This window comes from Urocitellus parryii, chromosome 3, assembly GCF_045843805.1.
Source record: "Urocitellus parryii isolate mUroPar1 chromosome 3, mUroPar1.hap1, whole genome shotgun sequence".
NCBI classification, from domain to species: domain Eukaryota; kingdom Metazoa; phylum Chordata; class Mammalia; order Rodentia; family Sciuridae; genus Urocitellus; species Urocitellus parryii.
The window spans coordinates 174879406-174903015 of NC_135533.1; the positions used below are offsets into that span (position 1 = coordinate 174879406).

General features: G+C 44.2%; 1 protein-coding gene across 3 annotated transcripts in view; it reads left to right on the top strand.

The window, feature by feature from the left end:
- Nucleotides 1-452: 452 nt before the first annotated feature.
- Nucleotides 453-23610, top strand: part of Flnb (filamin B) — a 150631-nt gene continuing 127473 nt past the window's right edge. For all 3 annotated transcript variants that reach the window (XM_026388558.2, XM_026388556.2, XM_026388557.2), the window contains exon 1: nt 453-924. In XM_026388558.2, the coding sequence (XP_026244343.2) occupies nt 633-924 (292 nt within the window). In that variant the 5' untranslated portion in view covers nt 453-632. The remainder of the gene's footprint in view (nt 925-23610) is intronic.

Here is a 23610-nt window from a genome sequence, read left to right on the forward strand (position 1 = left end):
AGAAAACATTATGGTTCATACTACTACTAAGCTATTTGTGACAGTTGAACATTAGCCTCCGAACTCCTTGAGGTTATGGAATACAAATAAGACAAATAAGGCAATTTGTCTTATTAGCCACTGCTTTGCAGGCTGAGTGCCTGGCACACCGCAGGAACAAAAACCCTTATTGAATGCCCTCCCCACGCGCCTCTCCTCACGTCGCGGTCCCTGCCTATTCTGGCCAGCTACCTGCTTCCGGAAAGTTCCCTCACTACAGGCCTGGCCTGAGACTTTCTCCTTTAGCGACATCCTACTGAATAGAGCGGCGGGACACCTTGGAGACAGTGGGGAGCTGTGCACGCTTCAGGCGGCAGGGGGCGAACGTGGCCCGGGAGCTCCCCTGTAGGCCCTTATAGGGCCGGGCCGGGGCGGGACTTCGAGGGCGGAGCGGCTCAGCGCGCAGGCGCAGGGCCAGGCGCCTCCCGCGCTTGGAGGAGAGCGACCGCAGAGCAGCTCCGGCCACGGCTACGGTAGCAGCGAGTTCGAACCCCCGCTCCCGCTCCGCTTCTATTCTCGCTTCCCCGGCTCCTGGGCCTTCCGACGCCAGTGCCCGGCAGCTCGTTGCGCTTTGCGTTTTCTCCGCCGCCAGGATGCCGGTGACCGAGAAGGACCTGGCGGAGGACGCGCCGTGGAAGAAAATCCAGCAGAACACGTTCACACGCTGGTGCAATGAGCACCTCAAGTGCGTGAACAAACGCATCGGGAACCTGCAGACAGATCTGAGCGATGGGCTGCGGCTTATCGCGCTGCTCGAGGTGCTCAGCCAGAAGCACATGTACCGCAAGTACCACCAGCGGCCCACCTTCCGCCAGATGCAGCTCGAGAATGTGTCTGTGGCGCTCGAGTTTCTGGACCGTGAGAGCATCAAGCTCGTGTCCATCGGTGAGTACTCTGGTCGGGCCCAGGCGCCAAAAGGTGTACAGTCCGGTCCCAGCGCATGCACCCGTGCGAGAGGCAGGGGCTCCCCAAAGCATGCCCTCACCGCACTCCCCCACCGGGACTAGGTGTGGACGCGGAGGCAAGGAGAAATAGTACTTGAGTGTGGGGACGTAGGGACCTAGGCCACCTCCTTGGTGCCATAGCTGAACTGGGACCTGGCGTGATTGCTCCCCGCCATACGCCCCAGCAGTGTTCTTGGGAGCTGGCTGTGGGTTGAGTGTTATTGTTGGGGTCGCAGGTGGAGGTATGGCATTTCTTTGTGCCTGCGGCGCCCGTGAGAGCGAGAGGGTCTGGAAACCCATGTCCGCGGCTCTCGGGGGCGGGACCTTAGAGTCAGAAGTTCTGGGGAGCGCTTGCCTTCTGCGCCCAGGTCGGTGCGGTCAGTGGTTGCCTAGTGGGCGTTGGCTTGGAGGCTGGGCGGGGAGACCTGGGGAGGGACTCTCTGCGTTTGGGACCTCCCTGCCTAGGTGGAGAAAAGGACCTAGTACCCTCGCCTGCAGTCTCCAGAATGGCTGTGGGCCCAGAGGTTGAAGGGGGAGCCGCGGGTGTGTGTGTCCTTCTTGTTCCTTCTGCTCCCAGCTCACCTGGGGCCGGTTGAGATAATTTAGGGGTGGATGGAGTAGTAACAGCTTGTCTTGTTGAAGTCTCAACTAGTGCTGGCTGTATGTCTACAGCCCTCTACTTTATTTTAGTCCCTATACACCCAATGAACTGAGGTGTAGACCCATTTTACAGATAAGGGTGTTCAGAGGGTTAATTGACTTCCCTGGGGTCAAGCAAGTAGGGCCCAGCTTAGAATTAAAGGAAGTGGGTGATTATTGGAAGGTGGTGTTGTTTTTCTTTCCCAGTCTCCTACCAGGGTCTTCCTGAGAGAGGGAAAGAAGTGGTGTCTGGTTGTTCTTTTGCTGGACTGGGGAACAAGAATGAGAATGAGGTCTCCCTTATGGCCTGGGGGAGTTGGGGACTTCCAAGAGAATCACAGAACTGCTGAGGATGTGTGCTGCGACAAGAGCAGGGGTTTTGTAGTGTGTGTGTGTGTGTGTGTGTGTGTGTGTTCAGGTGTGTGCAGAGAATGTGTGTGTATTGTGTATGTGTACAGAGAGGATGAATTTGTGTGTATACAGCATGGATGTGCACAGTATGTATGCAGAGAATTGTGTACATCTAATCTACATTGTATGTGTGTATCTTACCAGGGAGGGACTGGCCTGGGTCTGTGGGTGTCTTCCTGAGGAAACCAGGCCATTACTGTGGCTACACTGATAGAAAGGAAGGGAGGTAGGTGTGGCTGCTAGGACTTTCTCCAGTGAAAAAGGGGTTCCCTCTAGGCTGAGCTCCTCCTGGCTTGCCCTGCCTTCTCCCACACCTGTCCTAGCAGGTAGGGCTGCTTCCTACTTCCTGGGCCCAGGCAGCTGCCACTACCCAGCTGGCTTCGTAGCTGGTCTCCCCTCCCAAGAATGGCTTCTGTATAGAAGGCAGCTGAGTGGGGTGCTTTAGTCTTCTTTTGGGGAGGCTGTCTCCTGAATTAGGGAGGAAAAATCCCTCTGGATTCTAGAATTTTTTTCCTTTTTAATAACCCACCTTTCCTCTAAGGAATCTCAAAGCCTGGCTGATCTCAACTTGAATCCGTTCTTTGTTTTAAAATATGTATTTATTTAATTAACTGAACAATGAAACTTAAAGTAAACCAGGAGTATCCAAACATGACATAAAATCTCTTAAAACAAAACCCACAGCATCAGAATATCCTGGACTGCTTTATACAGGCAGCAACTGCTTCCAGTGTGGCTTCATATCAGTGCTTCGAGCTCGTAGATCTCATTCTACACTTTGTCTGGCCCCTTACATTTTTTTGCTCCATCCTGATTTTCATTCCTGAACCCACTCTGTCCTTAGGCCTGCGTAGTTCTGAATTCCAGGATGGGCTTCCCTTTCTCTGAGGTGGGCTTTTTGGCTGTTGGTAGCTTCTTCTTCTTCTTTTATTTTTTAAGAGAGAGAGATTTTTTAATATTTTTATTTTTCAGTTTTCGGCGGACACAACATCTTTGTTGGTATGTGGTGCTGAGGATTGAACCTGGGCCGCACGCATGCCAGGGGAGCGCGCTACCGCTTGAGCCACATCCCCAGCCCGGTAGCTTCTTTTTTATGTAGACCTCTTTTCACCACAAGTTACGTTGTTTTCTTTTTCCTTTTTAATTATTTCTTGGATCATATTCCCTAAAGTGACATTCCTGGGTCAAAGGGTGTGACCACATTTATGACTCCAGCCTAGTTAGTTGCTCTCCAGAAAGCTCTCTCACAGCAAGCAGGTTTTCCAGCCTCTGGAAACCAGAGGAAATCTTGCCAGGTGCTAGGACTACTGTGGGGGGTAAAGGTTGAGGCCTCATCTCTCTGGTCCTGGGGCTGTTTCCGGTAATGGCCCTTCCAAAGCTCAGGGTAGAATGGGGGAGGGGGTGTTACCCCCTGCTTGGATTTCAGTTTACTCATTCACTTTTTGCTTCTATGTTACCTTGTTCCAACAATGACACTAGTTCTATCTGGGGGCACCCACTAGGTGTTAAGTGTGTTCTGTTGACCATTTGCATTGAGTACCCCTGAGAATTATTGACTGATAGCAATTATTGCCCTTTCAGCTAATGATCTGCCAGTCACTAGGAGGGTAAATGGCTTGACTCTGTTCTGCCTACCACAGGTAGGTATGTAGAAAATGGTTGCTATTATTATTGCCCTGGTTGTTGTTAATATTGTTTCCCTTCCTGGGAAACATGAATGAAGTAACTTGTGGTGGTGACCTGACTAGGAGGTAAATGGTGACTAGAACTCAGGTCTGCAGAACTGTTGAATTTGAGCCTTAATTGATCCCTCCCAGTGTCAAGAGAAGAGTAAAATACAGCCCCTCTCCCCACATCAGAGGGCCCTTGCAGGATTTGCAGGTCTGGGGTGTTATAGTGGCAGCTGGATACCCACACTTAAACCTCTAGACTTGGACAAAACGGGGATGTCAAGGCCTTGGATGAGTGACAGAATTACCCTCTTGGCTATGATGAGGGTCCCAGGAGTTGAATGTCCTGTCATGATAGTAGGTGAGGGGACTTACATTGCTCATTGTTGAATCCACTGATGGATGGCCACTCTGCTCCATTTTGTTATTTTTTTGTTGGGATTTCCTGCTACTCAGTAGATCATGTTTTACTCCATAATGAGGGAAACTATTATTGAATGAATACAGGGTTTTGTGTGCTTTGGATAGCTCCCAAAAATATGCATCTTAGGAGCGATCAGTATGGTGTACATGTGCCCAGCTGTGAGACATAAGATGGTCAGGCAGCTGCCAGAGGACTGTGGCTTTTCTACATAGAACTCACTGAAAGACAGTTCTGGCTATTTACTCACATTAGGCACTATCTCAAAGTTGAATTACCCCCACCCATTTTTAAAATTGATGCATTATAGTTGTACATACTGATGGGATTTGTTGTTACATGTCTGTATGTGTACACAATATGCAATGTAACAATAAAATTTGGCCAAGATCACTCATCAGCACTCCCTCCCCCCCGCCCCTTTAGTTTCTTGCATCCTGGGCAGTTCATAGTGAGGCCTCAGCATATTTAGTTCCAGTTGTTTGCCAGGAGCTGGCAATGTTATTTACTTGTTTTTCCAAAAAACTTTCTGACTAGACAGTCCAGGCAACTTGGAGCAAAAGGGGTCTCCTGGCTCAAGAGGGACGATTGAGGCTGCCTAGAAGTTTGGGAAGTGTGTTGTGGTTTGGCTCCTTAATTGATTCATAATTAATTATTTTTTGTGGTACTGGGTAGTGAACCCAGAGCCACTCTACCACTGAGCTACATTTCCAGCTTTTTTTATTTTTAATTTTAAGTCAGGGTCTCCCTAAGTTGCTGAAGCTAGTCTTGAACTGCTTTAGCCTCTGGGCTAGCAGGCATACATTATCACATCTGGCAGGTTTGGTCCTTTAAGGAAAGGAATTCTCTTCAGTCTCCAGCAGCACCACCACCACACTCACACACATACACACACCAAAAAAAAAAAAAAAAAAAGTAAAAATTCTTTCCTTTTCTGAGATTATGGAGTGACCCTAATGTTTACTTAATTACCTGCACCAGGCTAGTGCAGGAGCAGTTGGTGTGTGTTTCCAAGACTTTCAATCACTGGGCATTTTTTTTGGCCCCAGGGATTGAACTCAGGGGCACTCAACCACTGAGCATCATTCCCAGCCTTATTTTGTATTTTATTTAGAGAGTCTCTCACAGAGTTGCTTGGTGCTTCACTTTTGCTGAGTCTGGCTTTGACCTGGTGATCCTCCTGCCTCAGCCTCCTGGGCCGCTGGGATTACAGGTGTGGGCTACCATGCTGGGTTGGGCAGTTTTTCAGGGTGGTGGGTCACCACTTCAGTTTCTTTTCCTTCCTCTTTTGTTATATCACCATCAAACTAATGTATAAATAACCCTAAATTCTGCTGTTTCCTAAGCTTTTGTGATCTCAGAAGGTGCTTTAAAAGAAACAAGAGTAGCATACTTTGTCAGAATTAGCAAGTTCTGGGCCATTTACAACAAGATAGCACATTAGTGTGCTATGTGGCTTGTGTAGGGTTAATAAGAGCAAGAAGTCTTGGTTCAAACCTCACTTGCTGCTTAAGTGGCTATTAAGAAACTTTCATGCCTTGGCTTTCTTATCGATAAAATGGAGATAATAACTACCTCTGTAAAATGTTGTGAAGATTAAACAAGTTAATATTTTAAAAAGTGCTTAGAACAGTTCAGGGTACATAGTAAGTGCTTGCTCACTAAATCAGGTACTGTCAATAATACTCTCAACAGTCCTGCTTGAGGGGTTTACACACTGAATGGACATTTAAAGTCAGCACTTCTCTGGGGAGACAGGCTTGGTTGTCTAATGTTGATCCTGCTTGCAAAAATAGAGTTATGAATTACCTAGAGAGTGCCCCTTCTTGGAAGGGGATGACCCCTGATATGTTATGGCTGCCTCCTGGGCCCATTCATACCAGCTTTGTTTCTGAGCTGGACGGGAGCTCCAGGCGACTGGTCATTCCAACCTCCCACCCCGTTCAGGAATCTCTGGGCCAAATCACTTCCAGATGGTGGTTGGGCCTCTGTGGAGCTCCTCTAGCAACGCTGGAGCCAGAGTGCCAGTCAGCAGCCGCCTTCATTCTTGGAGAGTCTGTGCGGGAGGAGGGCTTTGATTTGGAGCCAAGTTAGGTCTCCTGAGCACTCCGCCCACGGGTCTTGGTTCTGCACTCTGATGCAGCATCAGAGTAGCCTGCTAGATTAATTCAGATGATTTCCTTGTTCTTTGGGGCAGCAGATGCTCAGAGCCTGAAACTTTTAGGCCTTGCCAGGTTACAGGGTCACAGACAATAGGTCGGTGCATACTAGGCCGTATTGAGCCTAATAATTCAGAATGGGCCTGAAGCTAGAATGCCTGGAATCTGCTTGGAAGCTGCCCCCAACAGCTGAGCAACATGGACCCTTTCTGAACCTCTGTGTTCCCAGCTATAAAAATGGAGGAGAGTCATAGTTTTTAATCTTAGTTGCTGAGAGTATTATATTTGATTGTGTTAAGTTATAGTACAATGCTGGCATTGTCATTGTTACTATTGTTGTGGTTTTGAACCTAAGTCCAGGACTTTGTCTTATCTTCCATCTATTCTCTGGCCGGTCCTGATGTTTTTGGAGTCCTGTTGCTGTCATCTGCTGTGTTAATTCTCCCCCTTCCCCTGCTCCCAGCTTGTAACTTCTGATGAAGATGCCTCCTAAGAACCTCTTTTTATTTTTTTTAATCCTTTCCTCATTCAAAAATAAATAAAAGACCAACTCTGAACCAAGTTCTAGGTGTTAGGATCACTGGAATAATGAGAAGTATGTCCCCTGCCTGCCTCATACACTGTTCAATAGGGAGAAGAGACAGGTAGCCAGAGAATTTCTTAAAGAGGAGATCTTCTCAAACCTCCAGGCATGTACACATCACCTGAGATTGTTAAAAATATAGATCTGATTTGAGTAAGTGAAGGCTGAGATTCTCCCAAATGCTGCTGTCTCTGGACCATGCTGTGAGTAGTAAGGATGTCTATGGCAAGCCCTCTCAAGAAGAGGAACACCTGCCCCCAGGCTGGAGTGGGTGATACGGAAGGCTCCCTGGAGGAAGCATCCTTTAAGCTGAGAACTAAAGCTTGACTAGAATTGGGTAGGTAAAGAGGCAGCCATGTGAGTACAGAAGAGTTTATCAGGTGGAAGGTCACAGTACTTGGATCAGAGGTGCAGTGGGCAGGTAGACAGGGCTGGTTCACAGCAGGCTTTCTGAGGCTGAAGGATGCCAACTGGGTGTTCTTCTTGGGCAAGCTTAAAGTAGAGTGGGTGAACCCAACTGAAGTGGATCATCTAATCTGGGGTCTTCCAACTATTGTTCCTGTTTTTATCAGTGAAAAGTTTTAAATGTTCCCCTTTCCCCCATGTGTACATTTATAAGCTGTATATGCATACCACTATCAATCATTCTGTGTATGTTAAGTGTAAAGATTAGTTTAGCTTCTTTTTAGAGAAATAATCCAAATGTAAGATCTAATTTTCCTGGCTCTTATGAATTATCTTGTGTGTCCATAGCATGCCCCCAAGGGCCTGTGTTTTTATATTTAGTATTTTGTTTGTTTTTTGCTTTTACACTGCTAGGGATCTAACCCAGGGCCACACCCCCAGCCCTTAAGTTTTTTTGATGCCTGCTTATCTGTCTGCCCTCCCATCCATCCATCCATCTGTCCATTTATTTATCTCTCTGTCTGTATTGGGAAACCCAGAAGTGTTCTACCATTGAACTACTTCCCCAGCCCTTTTAATTTTTTTTTCTTTCTGGGTAGAGTATATGCTAAATTGCAAGAGAGCTCCTCCTGCCTCAGCCTCCTGCGTTGCTGGGATTATAGGTGTGTGCCACCATTGTGCCAAGTTCTTTTTTCCCTCTCTTATTCTGCACTTAATTTTCATCTTTGGTTATCCTTAGGAGTTTGTTCTGTAGTTATAACTCCTTCCCCCAATAAGTTTGAACAGATCCAATGGAATGAACCATTTCAATCTAAAGGGAGCTATTTCCTGCTTTTATAATGATTCCAGTGCCTTTAATGACACTCTACTAGAAGCCATCTTATATTACTGTTGTAAATCTAGTTATTCATTAAATGTTCTCAGTGATCACTTAATAGTCTCTGGTTATCATGTAATAAACAATAGTATTTTCTTATTCAGGGGCTTTGAAGTGATCATGGATTTTTTTAGGTGCCCAGCTGACTTTTTTTTTGCTGGAGGGGAGGTACTGGGGATTGAACCTAGGGTTGTTTTACCACTGAGCTACATTCTTAGCCTTTTTTTTAATCTTTATTTTATTTATTTTAATGTGGTGCTGAGGATCAAACCCAGTGCCTCACTACATGTGAGGCAAGTGTTCTGCCATTGAGACACGATCCCAGCCCCCCACTCCCAGCCTTTTTTACTTTTTATTTTGAGAAAAGGCCTCACTGAGTTACTGAGATTGGCCTCAAACTTGTGATCCTCCTCTCATGTGTTTGGGATTGCAGGCATGAGCCACCATTCCTGGCAACATCTAGTATTTTTGAATACCTACTTTCTGCTGAGCATTGTCCCGAGTGACCTTTATTACACCTAATCTTCATTATGAACATTGCAGAGCTAGTAGCTTCATATATTCACATTTTTCAGATGAGAAAACCAAGACTTGCCTTGCCCCACAGACCAGGCATCCTGCTTACCTGCATCATACTGTAATGTAGTTTCTTGTTGAGAGTTGGCGTCAATACATTGTGAAGTGATGTACTGAGAGGATGTTGGAGAGACTGTGGTTTTGTACTGCTTCAGTTTTGTTTGGTTCATTTCTTTTTGTTTTGCTCCAAACTTTACTCATTTGTACTTGATTAATGTGACATTGAAATTTCCTTCTAGGGCTGGGGATGTGGCTCAAGTGGTACCGTGCTCACCTGGCATGCGTGCAGCCTGGGTTCAATCCTCAGCACCACATGCAAAACAGAGATGTTGTGTCTGCCGAAAACTAAAAAATAAATATTGAAATTCTCTCTCTCTCTAAAAGAAAGAAAAAAAAAAAAGAAATTTCCTTCTATAAGGGGCTGGGAGTGGGGGCTGGGAGAGTGGTAGAGTGCTCACCTAGCATCACGAGACACTGGGTTCGATCCTCAGCACCACATAAATGTAAAATAAAGATATTGTGTTCACCTAAAATTAAAAAAATAAATATCTAAAAAAATTTAAAGAAATGTCCTTGTATAAGACAAAACTTTCGGGCTGGGGATATGGCTCAAGCAGTAATACGCTCTCCTGGCATGCGCAGGGTGCTGGGTTCTATCCTCAGCACCACATAAAAATAAAAAAAAAAAAAATAAAGATGTTGGCTCTGCCGAAAACTGAAAAATAAATATTAAAAAAAAAAAAAAGGACAAAACTTTCTTGGGCCCATTTACCTGTTACAACACCAGGGAGTTTTGACTGGGGCCTTTCCTTCCCTCTCTGGAGACATTTCTCTAGATCTTTTCCTGCCTTTGTTTGGTTCCCAGAGGCAGTGATGTCACTGCAGGTCAGGGCAGCAGGGACCAGCTTTAAAGCTTTCTTCAAGGGGGCTGGGCAGGGCCTGGAAGCCAGAGGTGAGGAAGGAGATGCCCCTGGAATTCCTCCTGCTGCTGTCTTATATCCTAGGGGGCTCACAGTGCACACACAGGGCAGGTGTGCTTGAATGTGTGTGTGTATTGGGGGGAGGGAGTTGTTGAGAGCCAGCTATGCCAGGACATCCTGGGTGACAGTGGACATTGGCCTAGTTCTGCTCTGTCAGAAATGACCACACCCACATCCCTTCCTTCTGTATCCTTAAACATTAACTGGTGGGAGGGTGTGCTGGGTTGTTTGCTGATGAGCTGAGGGTGCTTTTTTTTCCAGGCCTGGCACCTGGTGATCAATCTGGCAGCCCTGTTCAGTGGGCAGCCTGTTTTCACTCTAAGCAAGTGGCTTTCCACTTATCTTTAGGCAGCCTCATGGGCAGTCCCCCTGCTGTGTGCCACACAGTGAAGCTGTGAAGCTTCTAGGCTGCCCTGCTCCAGAGCCCAGCTTACATCCCCTGAGGACTTCTCCTCTCTTGTCCCATTCAGTGCTCAGCCTCCCCTGCAGTTCAGGGCTGGCTTGTTGAAAGGTCTGGGCGTTAACATAACACTCCTGTTCTCCCTCTCTGTAGGCTCTTTATGCTGGCATGAATTCCTTTTCTCATGGAGATCTGAAAGCTCTTTTGACTAAATGGGTCACCTTTCTGGGTATTTTCATAAGGCCAGTCAGCTTTTGCCATGCCAGACAACTTTTCTGGAATTTCCTTTCAGATAGAAAGGCAGCCAATGAGGTTGGAATTATTTGGAACACAGGATGGAATTTTGGCATTCACACTATATAGGGAAACGGGTGGGGATTTGTGGCAGGGACTATGTAAATTTGCTGTGGCACATAAATTCAGATTTGAAGATGAAAAGGGGCTAACAGCAGTCAGCTTTCCTTTGAGAGACAGGAACAGTGTTACTTTCTACCTTCTGCTGAGTGGGACTGAGGAGAGGCAGGTCTCCCTTGGTGGCTGGCTTGGGAAAGGTTTTCTGAACCTAAAATCAATTCCCTTGATCTCCTCTGTGATCCCACGCCCCCTCAAAAAAACAGTCCAGTTCTTATAATGCTGGTACTGCACTTGTGTGAATCACTCTGACTTCCCTGTACCTCCCTGGAGTGACTTATCAGATTCCAGGGAAACAACAATGATTTGGCATTCTTCAGCCTGTGGGGCACTGGCTGGGCTTGGAGCTTCTTGTCCAAGAACAAAGCAAACATCCCCTTGGTAGTCAAGCAGCCAGGGAATGGGTTAGATGGATAGATGGAAAGGCCCTGTCTCCCAGGGGACCTCAGGGGCTGAGAGACTAAAAGGCCTTTGTGACTTTGCAGTTCTGTTAATTGAGTTCTGAGTTTTGTTGACAAGATTACTTTTCAGAAGAGGCAGAGGTGTGCCCTGGAAGATCAGGGATGTGCTGCTGGTGGGACAGAGAGGGCCCTTCAGTGGAGCTTCTGGAAACCCAGGGGCAGTACACTCAGAATGTGTTCTAAGTGAAGGAGCCTAGGCAGATCTTGACTTGAAGCACCTGTGCAGTCGCATTCCTCTTCTCCACTGAAGGAGGCTGGGAGCTAGCACCTGGGGGTGACTTTCTCAGGGAGTCTTTTACAGGAAGCCATCCAGGTGTCACATTACACTTCTTGCAGCTCTACCTCTCCTAGCCATTTCATCTGTCCTATTTGCTTGGTTCTCTTGTTTGACATCCATGGGGAGTTGCTCCTGAGTTGGAGGCCCAGTAGAATTGGAGGCTGACTTGGAGTCAGGTAGAAGCAGAGGCCCCCTCTTGGACACCCACGGCCCTGTTTCAAAGCTGGATTGGTCTCCTAACCTGCCTTTCTTATTCTTCTGTGGATCACTGCTTTTTTGGGGTGGGGCTGGGCTATGTCACTTGTTCACTCCTGTCACTCTGAGCTTGGCTCCTAGTAGGATTTTGGTAATAACTTAATAAACGAAGTTTCCAGTACAATGGGTTGAATAACAAGTCTGGAACATTGACTTGTTTGCAGTGTTTTCAGAAAATGCATAACAGTGGGCCTTTGCAGCTTGTGAGATGGGAATAATGTATGGTGGACAACTGGGTTTGGTATCCCTATAGAACACCTCAGGGTTTGAACTGTAATACTGAACTTAAAGAACTTAGCACTTTATATTCACCCCCTGAACATCTATTACTTACTTCACCTGTTAGAGGACAAGGCCTTTTCCAAGTTGCCAGTCACAATAATATATGAAGAGTTTCCAATAGAAATAGTACACATGCCATGCGTGGGGGCACACACCTGTAATACCAGCCACTTGAGATGCTGAGACAGGAGGATTGCGAGCTTCAGCAACTTAGCAAGGCCCTAAGCAACTCAGTGAGGCCCTGTCTCTAAAATACAAAAGAGGGCTGGGGATGTGGCTCAGTGGTTAAGTGCCCCTGGATTTATTCCCCGGTACCAAAAAAAAAAAAAAAAAAAAAAAAAAAAAAAAGGGAGAGAGAGAGAGAGAAAGAGAGAGAGAGAGAGATAGATAGTGTATACATTGAGTACCTACCAAATATCAGGCATTATGGTAAACACTTCTCAAAAATAACTAAAGGAAATCCCAGTGTAACTCTGAGGTGCAGTTATTTTTGTAATCCTCGTTATGTACATGAGGAAACTGAGGCATACCCATTTTGGCTAGTGAGTTTGTGTCTGGCTATTATTCAAATCTCTGAGATTTTAATCTTCTGGTCCTATTGTTTTTTTCTAAGGAAAGCCATCAGCTCAGAATGCTTTTGAAATTCACTTTTTTTTTTTTTAAAGAGAGAGTGAGAGAGGAGAGAGAGAGAGAGAGAGAGAGAGAGAGACTGAGAATTTTTAATATTTTTATTTTTTTTAGTTCTCGGCGGACACAACATCTTTGTTGGTATGTGGTGCTGAGGATCGAACCCGGGCCGCACGCATGCCAGGCGAGCGCGCTACCACTTGAGCCACATCCCCAGCCCTGAAATTCACTTTTAAAATTCACTTTTGAAAATGATATTTTTTGGACATTAAAAATTTACATTTGTGAATTTGTTTTTTGTACGGGATTGAATCCAGGGGTGTTTCACCACTGAGCCATATCCCCAGCCCTTATTATTATTATTATTACTTTAATTTTGTAGTTGTAGATGGACAGAACTCCTTTATTTTATTGGCTTACTTTTTTTTTTTTTTAATGTAGTGCTGAGAATCGAACCCAGTGCCTCTCACATGCTAGGCAAGCGCTCTGCCTCTGAGCTGTATATACCCCAGCCCTTTTAATTTGATTTGATTTAATTTTTTTTTTTTTTTTTTTTTTAATTTTGAGACAGGGTCTTGCCAAGTTGCTTAGGGCCTTACTAAGTTGCTGGGGCTGGCCTCAAACTTGCAGTCCTCCTGCCTCAGCCTCCTGAACCACTGGGATTACAGGCATGCGCTACTGTGCCTGCCTACATTTGTAAATTCTTTTTTTTTTTTTTTTTAAGAGAGAGAGAGAGGAGAGAGAGAGCATTTTTTTTTAATATTTATTTTTTAATTTTTGGCATACACAACATCTTTGTTTGTATGTGGTGCTGAGGATCGAACCTGGGCCGCATGCAAGCCAGGTGAGCGCCCTACTGCTTGAGCCACATCCCAGCCCCTGTAAATTCTTAACTTTGCAAAAAATTACAAGAATATAGAAAAGCATTTAAATTAAAAGCATTTAAATAAAGAATTTCAGCAAGTTTTTTTTTCTACTTTCAGGGAGTTTTGCTTACAGCTGACTTTTGATTGGAATGAGAAAGAGGGAGATGCAGTTTCTCAGGAAAAATAGAGACTGTGGACTGGAAGTGTCTTGTGAAATCATTCTGATCATACTCATGGTTGTAACAAGATTCGCCTTTGAGTTATTGCTGAGCTCTGGCCAGCATTAAAATTGGAGTCTTATTTGAGTCTCATTATGGTTTGGAAGTCTCCTTTGGTCCAGGATTATGTTCTGGTCAACCATGGAACAGGCAGGGGTGTTGCAGAGTTTTTAGGACCAAATTTTATAGGGCCTGCCAGGGTCTGTTAATAACAGTTGTTATATTGGTAACTATCGTTACCTTGTCTAAGGGTTAGTCTAGCATAGAAACTCATTTAGTTTTTAGTTGCTGAACTGCATCTGCCTTTTAAGCATGTTTCAAAAGTTCCCCTAACAGAATGGTTCACTCTTGCCTGCTGGAACTTGTATAAGACTGAAAATTATATGCAGCCCTGAGGTCCTCAGCACACTGGGTCCTTGAAATCACTCCATCTCAGCTGTGTTTGAGGCAAAGGAGATGGAAGGGAAACACTTGGGGATACAGATTGAGTCTCTTCCCAAGTGTTTAGGAATATGGGTCATATACACCCTGGCACTTTCTAGCTGGGAGACTTGGGGAAGGCTGCTTGATCTCTGTGAGATTCATTATTTTTCCTCCTGGTGTTGTTGGAGATGACAACATGGTACAGTCTCAATTTAGCACTTGCCCTGGTCCTTGAGGATCATATGTGCCCATGAATGGTCATCATGCCCACCCCCTACCTTTCTTTCTTACCCTCCACCCCATTTCTGGACCTGTGATGGCCCCTGCAGATTGGAGGACGAAATGACCTAATTATCTAGGAAGGAGAGAGGTGATTGGAAGTATGCCCATAAATTGGTCAAAGATGCCGTATATCTAAAAGACTCTTTTCAAAAGAAGAGGTCACCTGAGATTTTATAATTTTAATAGTTTGAGTAACTATGAACCACAGGCTCGTGGCATTTTTCTGGTCTTCTGGCCAACCTTGTTTTGGGGGTAGAAAGCATGCCAACTTTTCTTGATGGTTTCCTCTACGTTTCTTGCTTGTTTGGCTAATGGACCTTTACAAAAACAAAAATCAAAACCAAAATACCTCCTTTGCCTGCTCACCTTCCTCCTCTCTCTCCCCGGTTCCCCCCACCTTTTTTTTTTTTTCAGTGCTGGGGATTGAAAAGTTCCTTTTCTTTAATCCTTCCCCTTTGTCTCATGGAATGTCCTTCCCTCCCTTTACTTTCCTGGTTTTGTCTTTTCCGGATACCCCTTGGAGAGATGGGGTCTGCTGCAAGTGGGTATAATTATAACAACCTGGTCCTGTGTTTATTTGCTCATATATCTGAGTCTCAGGCTCTGCCCCATAGTAGCTGGCTGACCCCAGGAAACTGCTTCCCTCCAGGAGCATGTCTTCTAAATGCAAAATGTGACAATAAATGCTTTTACTGGTGGACTGGCCTATAGTCTCAGGAGTGAGGCTGAAGGGAAGCCAAAGCTGGAGGATCACTTGACTCCTAGGAGTGAGTTTAAGACAAGCCTGGGCAAGATGCAGATTGTGTGTGTGTGTGTGTGTGTGTGTGTGTGTGTGTGTGTGTGTGATGTCTGTCTGTCGTCTCTGTTTCTCTCTCACACACATATACACATAGTTCTCCCTTACAGAATGCTGAGGTATAAAAGAGAATGTGCATCTAAAGCTTTTGGCACTGTGCTTGGCTCATAGTAATTGCTCAGTAAATACCAGCTGCTGTTATTGTGTCCTTGGTTAGCATCAGTGTTATTGCTGTGAGGCTTCACATTTCCCACTTAATCTTGGGGGAAAAAAAAAAAGTCTTCATGTTAATGCAAGGAGGCAGCTCCTGCTTCTCTTTTCAGGGTTTCTGGAGTGGGATGGAGAGTAGCGTATTGGAGACACATGGAGTCTTCTCTAGTTTTAAGCCTTACTCACGGTGAGGCTGTGCTGGCATATATATATATATATATATATATATATATATATAATATTTATTTATTTATTTATTTTTTTGCTCTGGAGTAGAGGGAGGTGTGCCAGATGCTTCCACCTCCAGGAGCCTGGCTCCTGCCTTGGCCCTGGGCATGGCTTTCTTGCCTTCTAATCCTGTCCATTTGATCTGGGATCATGGTGGGGCTGCTTGGACCACCTGCCAAAGATCTTTGCTGCCCTGGGTGTGGCCTTAACTCTAGCACTATCCAACCTTGTGTCATAGAGCTGGGGACTTTATTTTTAAAGTAGTGCTTGGAAACTACCCTGTTCATTAAGGTTTCTGGGACAGGGTGATCAGAGGAGGCTGGTAACAGGGAATTTGGCTCCTGAGACAAGAATGAATGGGTGGGGTGGGGGAGCACTGTTCTCAGGTCTTTTCAGGGATCTGTCAGTGTCTTGCACAAATCACCTGCTTCCTCCATTTCACCCCTTGAAACACAAGCTGCCTAATACTGCAGCATTACTGTTACTTTTAGGTCATCTCTCTTGGGAACCCCACACCTTTCCCAGAGGTAGAGTTGGTGAAAGTTTTACTCACTTGACTGAGTGACTAATGCACATCTTTAGTTTTAACAATGGGAAGAAATTAGTCAGCCCAGGTGCTTTTTCCATGTGATAGGGCAAAAATTTAAATAGCTTGCACAATGGCTTTTGTTTCTCTGGCTATAAAAGTTGACTCTCAGTTAGCTGTTATCAGTAAGATCAGCAGGTGTTAACCCACTACCCGTAGGCAAACCAGTTTTTTTGGCCCTAGGAAAAGTCCAGAGCATGCTGGGTTTGGTAAAATTGAGGATCCCAGGGGACGGCAGGACTCACTTTTATTTCTACACATACTCTGCCATCACTAGGACCTTGATTCTGAATCTTTTCTTCCATCTGTAAAATGGGAGAACAGGGCTAGGTCTTGTCTGTGTTTCCCAAACTTAATTCATAAAGGAATCATCTCTCCTAGTTTGCTACATCCTATAGCTGTCTCTATTTCATTTTTCACTTAATATTATTTTCCCCTACAGTTGACTCACTTTTTATAACAGATGTATTTGAAAAGGAGACTTTGTGTCACTATCATAATGGAAAAGCAGTGTCACTAAGTACATGGAAGGTAACCATAAATAAACCCAAACAGTGTCCTTAGATCCCAGCCAGCAGGCTTGTCTGTTCTCAGCATGAAGCCTCCTGTCTTTTGGTTAAAAGGGGAAATTAGCAAGAGAGGGGTTGAAGGTAACCTAGTCCCACACTAAGCCTTTCTCTTTGATTTACAGAAGGATCCAGAAAGAATTGGGTTTGAAAAGAGAATCACATCTGTCTGTGATGCAAAGTTACTGGTAGAGCTGAGGACAGGGCAAAAATTTAAATGCTAATGTGCAGTGGTCCCCCCCTTTTTAACTGTTTTGCCCTCCATGGTTTCAGTTACCTACAGTCAAATGCAGTCTGAAAATACTAAAGGCAAAGCTACAGAAATAAATGATGCATGAGTTTTAAATTGTCCTCAATTTTGAGCAGTGTGATGAAATTTTGTATCACCTTCCAGGGCAGGAATCATCCCTCTGTCTAGCACATCCACTTCCCACTAGACAGGTACAGTATTATAGTGCTGATGTTCAGGTAACCCATATTTTACTTACTAATGATCCCCAAGTGCAAGAGTAGCAATGCTGATAATTTGTTTTTTTTTTTTTTTTAAAGAGAGAGTGAGAGGGCTGGGGATGTGGCTCAAGTGGTAGCGCGCTCACCTGGCATGCGTGCGGCCCGGGTTCGATCCTCAGCACCACATACCAACAAAGATGTTGTGTCCACCGAAAACTAAAAAATAAATATTAAAATATTCTCTCTCTCTCTCTCTCTCTCTCTCTCTCTCTCTTAAAAAAAAAAAGAGAGAGTGAGAGAGAGAGGGAGAGAAAGAGAGAGAGAATTTTTAATATTTATTTTTTAGTTTTCGGCGGACACAACATCTTTGTATGTGGTGCTGAGGATCGAACCCGGGCCGCATGCATGCCAGGCGAGCACGCTACCGCTTGAGCCACATCCCCAGCCCAATGCTGATAATTTGAACATGTCAAAGAGAAGCCAAAAAGTTCTTCCTTTAAATTAAAAGGTGAATATTATTATGATTTTTTGGATTGAACTCAGTGGCACTCAGCTGCTGAGCCACATCCCCAGTTGTTTTGTATCTTATTTAGAGACAGGGTCTTACGGAGTTGCTTAGCCCCTTGCTAAGTTGCTGAGGCTGATTTTGAACTTGTGATCCTCCTGCCTCAGCCTCCTGAACTGCTGGGATCACAGGCATGTGCCAGGTGAAAAAGTTGAACATTCTTGACTAAATAAGGCAGGCAAAAAAATTGTATGCTGAAATTGCTAAGATAAATCATGAAGTTGTGAAGGAGAAAGAAATTGGTGTTAGTTTTATTGAAGCAACTCAAATTGCAAAAGGTCCTACCACAGTGTGTGATAAGTGATTATTTAAGATGGAAAGGCATTAAATTATAGGGCTCATTACTATCTCTAGGTATAGGCATCCACTGGGGGTCCCCATGAATAAAAAGGAACTATTGGCTCGACACTTTGAGTACTTAGTGCCGCTTTTAATATGTGCCAGGGATATTGGGGGGCCATGAGGTTAGAGGGGGCTTTGGGACTTGGTCACTGATCTCAGATTGCAGGTGGTTAGGAGGGGAGAAAAAGTCATAGGAATAGATTGAATGTAAACGAAGAGCGGAGAAGGCTGCAGGGGGTTATGTAACAGAGTTATGAAATAACGAACCTTACTTATCCCCTCAAAAGCTGATTTGAGTTTTGGACCTTTGGAGTCTTTGTTAGTTGTAACAAGATAAGCTAAAACAAGATGTCCTGATATACTCCTTGCAATGCTCATCCCCTTCCTCCATTAACATATATTGTAATTTCTGCAAAGCAAGATATACACCAGGGGGCTGGGGATATAGCTGAGTTGGTAGAGCCAACTGAGATAGCCTCCCATGCACAAGGCCCTATGTTCAAACCCCAGCACCACCACCAAAAAAAAAAAAAAAAAAAAAGATACACACCAGGAATGGACCTCTGCCTCTGAAATGCCCATGCTGTTGTTCTCTAGGAACAAACAGGTATTGCACCATTAGCCCCAAAGAAGCAAGTGGAGTTCTTTTGAAGTAATAGGATATAAGGCTGAATGATTTTTTTTTTTTAAATCCATTCGGTAATTTAGGGTTCCACTTGCTTCTTTGGAGCTTTCAGAAGGGAAGTGGTGGTAAAGAAGGAGAATTTGGGAGTCAGGCAGTTGAGGGAGTAATCATAGTTTCTACCTGAATGAGTAGGTATGAAAATTTAATGAGCTACAGTTTATAAAGTGCTTGGCACATGGGAAGTAGGACACACTCATGGGCAATCCCACAATTATCCTATTGAAGGGGTCAGGTTTATACTACTCTGGGCTGGTAATGCATGAGACAAGGGAGATGTCAGATTTGGGGTTTGGTTAGATCATGCCGACTGGCATCAGGACATTCAGAAGGAAGATGGAGTTTGGGGCTAATGGTGCTATACCAGTTTTATTCAACTTTGCATTCTGTAATCAAAATACCTGACAAGAACAACTTAGAGGAGGGAAAGTTTATTTTGGCTTTATTGGTTTATATTGGTTTATTATGAATGTAGAGGTTTACTCCATGGTGGGCTGATTTCATTACTCTGGGCCTAAGGTGGGGGAGGACATCTTGGAGGAAGTGTTATGGAGGAGTACTGAGTCATTTGTGACAGCCAGAAAATAGAGGGAGGGAAGAAGGGGCCTCTGGGAAAATGAATTCTTTTAGGGCATGCCTTCAGTGACCCACCTCCTCCAGCCACACCCCATCTGCCTGCAGTTACTACCCAGTCAATCCATTCAAACTATGATGGACTGATTAGGTTATAGTTCTTACAGTACAATCAGTTTATCTCTGAATACCTGTGCATGGAAATAGGAGCTTTTTGGGGACATCTCATAACTAAACTATAACAACCCCTAAGATATCATGTATGGGTTGAATCAGGATGTAATGGAGAGCAAGAGGAGCCAGCCCTCAAGGAGGGAGTGGAGCAATTAGGATTCATCTATAAGCAATAGATAAAAAAAAACTTCCTCACTGGTTCTTATAGAAGGAAGTTGACTGGTTCATGTCAGCAAGCTCAGACAGCATGGATTATAAGTTTCTGGAATCCAGTGGCTCACTGATATCATCTGGTCCCAGGTATATTGGGTCTCAGCTCTGTTGTTTTCATTAATTCCTCAGCTATTTCTTCTATGATTTTCCATAGCAGGGAATTCCTATAAGGTTGATAGAGAGTTCTTGAAGAGTTCAAAGAACTCTCCTAGAACACTGAAGCAGACCTCACCTTAGTTCTCATTGGCCCAAGTTGAATCACATGGCTGTTTTTGGACCAGTGCCTAGTCTGGGGGATGAATTACCCTCAGACCCATCAGGCCTTCCCTGGAGTGTGTGTTTGTGTGTATTATTTTACTTATTATTATTTATTACTGGTACCAGAGATTCAACCCAGGGGCATTCTACTACTGAGCTACATCCCCTGCCCTTTTCACTTTTTATTTAGAAACAGGATCTTGCTAAGTTGCTGAGGCTGGACTCAAACTTGCGATCCTCCTGCCTTGGCTTTCTGAGTCACCGAGATTACAGGAGTACAGCATCATGCACACCTGTAGTGTTATATTTCATCATCTAGTGATAATTTCTTTGCCATTAAATATTTATTATTTATTTAAGTACTAGGGATTGAACCCAAAGCTTTGTACATGCTAGTTAAGTACTCTACCACTGACCTATATCCCCATCCCTTTTTTGAGATAGGGTCTCACTAAAATGCTCAGAACTGGCCTTGCATTTGGGATCCTCCTCCCTCAGCCTCTTGAGTAGCTGAGATTACAAGTGTGTGCTGGAAAATATCATTTAAAACATGATTTTTAAATGGTACTCCAATCATAAGGGGCATATCCTTTTAAAATAAATTGTATCTTTAAAAATGGAATGAGTGATTAAAAAGGAATCAAGTGGGGCATGATGGTACATGCCTGCAATCCCAGTGACTCAGGAGGCTGAGGCAGAAAGATCTCAAGTTTGAGGGCAGCCTCAGCAACTTAGACCTTGTCTCAAAATAGAAAAATGAAAAGGTCTGGGGATATACTCAGTGGAAGAGTGCACCTGGTAAGGTCCCAGTACCAAAAATAAAAAATAAAATAAACAAAATAAAAAATGAATCAACTAGAACTCTGCTGAGTTTGGGTTCTCCTAATAGCAGGGTTAGATACAGGGACCTGCACCCAAGTGGAGGTGTTTTATTTTGAGAGGCGACCCTTGGAAGCAGAAGAGAGCAGGTAGCGACTGAGGCAAGGAAGTAGGAAAAACAAATATTAGGATGAATTCTCAAGGTCACAGCTGTGGGTAGCAGGAGCTTAGTTCTGGTAGGACCCCTGAGAAGTATGAAGGCATCTCTAGATTTATCCATCTGAAGAAAGATTGGAAGCTTCGGAGACCCATCACCTCCTGTTCACCAGCAATGAAAGCATTCATTGCCTGAAGCTTCTGGGCTGGGCACCCGTGCATGTGGGTCCTGCTAAGGCAAAAAGGGAAAAGAAAAGCATGTGCTTGGGTTGGTCACCTTCCTGGGAAGGTGATCTGAACTGCCACAAAACTGTCAGTATAGTTGTGGCTGAAATTCAATGTGGGTCAGTGGTGGATGCAGGCAGCAGAGGAATTTCAATGTGCATAACCCTGCAACATTTTACAAACATCATATAGAGTGGAAAAAGCAAACTACAGAGAGTAACATGCTGTGATACTGTTTTATATGTGTAATGAAAATACACATATAGTCACAGGGGTGATTATCAAACTTGAGATGGTAGTTACCAGTATGTGTGGACAGGGAGAGGGTATAAAGTCACAAAGGGGTATGCAGAGGTTTTTGATTCTCTGTAACGTTTTATTTCTTCAGTCACGTGATAGTTAATACTGTATTATCTCCTCCTTGTTTTTTGGTATGTATTGGGCCAAGTATAGAGGTGCACACCTGTAGTACGAGCTACTTTGAGGTGGTAGGATTGCTTTAGCTCAGGAGTTTAGGGCCACCTTGGCCATCACAGTGATACCTAGTCTCCAAAAAAAAAAAAAGTTTCAGTGTAATACAAGTACAAGTCAGCTTGACCAGGGGAAGGGGAAAAAATACCTAGCATTTATTATTTTGTTTGTTTTAAAGACAAGTTTGGGCCCAGCTTGTAAGAAAGAAAACAGATCCTCCTCAGGATGTCAGGATGATATTAAGACAAAAGACATTCATGCTTAGCAGGATTTCTTCCCCCCACCCCCAATGTGTTGAAATGCCTGAGCTAATTACCTTAGAATGCAAGGCCCTCCTGGTGCTTGTGAACATGGCAGGCTTGGGGTTCTCAAAGACTTGGAGCTTCAGAAGTTTGCCTCTAGGAACTTCTAATCAATAGCTTTTTGTCTAAGGGAAGGTGATGATTCTCAAGGAAATATTTCAAAGGACTACTGAAATATTTCAAGGGACTACTGGAATATTGCATTATCTCCAGAAGTAGGCCAAACTCCAGACTATTGGATAGTTTAACAGGGGAATGAATGTTATGAGAGAATTGGATTCACCTTTGCATTGTGGCCAGATTCAAGCTGGTCCATTTTTGTGCCTTAGTCGTCTCCAAATAATGGACTGTGGTCTGATCTCCCAGGTATCTGAATATATGAGCTCAAATGTGTTTTTGTTGTTGTTGTTGTTTATTTATTTTTATTTTTTAGTACTGGGGAGTGCATTCAGTGGTGCTTTATCACTGAACTGTTGAGTCTCATTAAGATGTTTTCGTCCCTATAAGTCACTTTACATTTTAAAGAATTTTATATGAATGGAATCACAAAGTATGTACTCCTCTCTTTTAACCTAGCACAATTCTGAGACTCATCCTTGTTATGTGTATTAGTAGTTCTGTTCCTTTTCTGGTGCTGAACAATATTCCATTGTATGGCCACATTTTGTTTATACCTTCTTCTATTGGTAACACTTGGGCTGCTTCTACAAGTTATTACAAACATTTTTGTGCCAGTTCATGTATGGACATCTATTTTTTTTTTTTTTTTTTAGTGGAATATCTGGATTGTATGGTAGAGGTGAATGTTTATCTTCTAAAGAAACTGCCGAACTGCTTTCTGAAGTGTTTGTATCATTTTACATTTCTGTTGGTAGTGTGTGAGAGTTCCAATTCTTGCACATTCAAGCCACAGGAAGTTTTTTTTTTTTTTTTTTTTTAAACAGCATTTTTTAAGCTGGCTGGTAAAAGTGCTCTGGCTTTAGTTACTATTTATTTGTCTGTCCACAGTTTCTGTAAATAACTACAGGAAAATATCCCTGTAGTTCTAACATATAGCTAACTATTGGAGTGGTGGGTGCTTGTTGGAAACAAAACACAGTTACAGCCATGTTTAAGGTCTGGTGGGTTAGATCATCCCTGCTGGGTGCTAGGGACTGTGTGGATTTACATGTGTATCCCACTTAACTCCAGCACTTCTCTGAAGTGTTCCATTTTACATATGGGGAAAAGGAGGCACTAGGAGGTTTAGTAATTTGCCTCACAGTCTAGAAACAGCAGAGACAGACTTTGAATGCAAGTGTATCAGTTAGGATGCATATAGTTCCAAGTCATAAGAAACCCAGCTTAATCCTCATTCAGCCCAAAAGGGAACTTTCGGATTCTAGCAACTGAAAAGTCTAGAATGTTGGACAGTTTTACCTAGAGGATTCCAGGTCACCAGAGAGCCCTGGCCCTTTTCTCTATGATTCTGTTGTGTCTGCATCAACAGGCTTGTGCAGCAGTTCCAAACCCCACAGCCACACCCTATACTTCCTATAAGAATAAGGCAGGTCCTGGTCCTGTCAGTCCCAGGAAAGGCCCGACATTGTGATTGGTCTAGCCTATATACCTGCCCACTCTCCAACCAATCACCAGCCATAGTGTTTGTTGGGATTGGATCACACCAATATGACACTGAAGAGGATAGAAGAACTGCTTTCTAAAGTGTTTGTATCATTTTCCTCCTGGATTACTGTTATACTAGCTTGCCATTTTTTCTTTAGAAACCTCCTTCATTTTATGAAACAC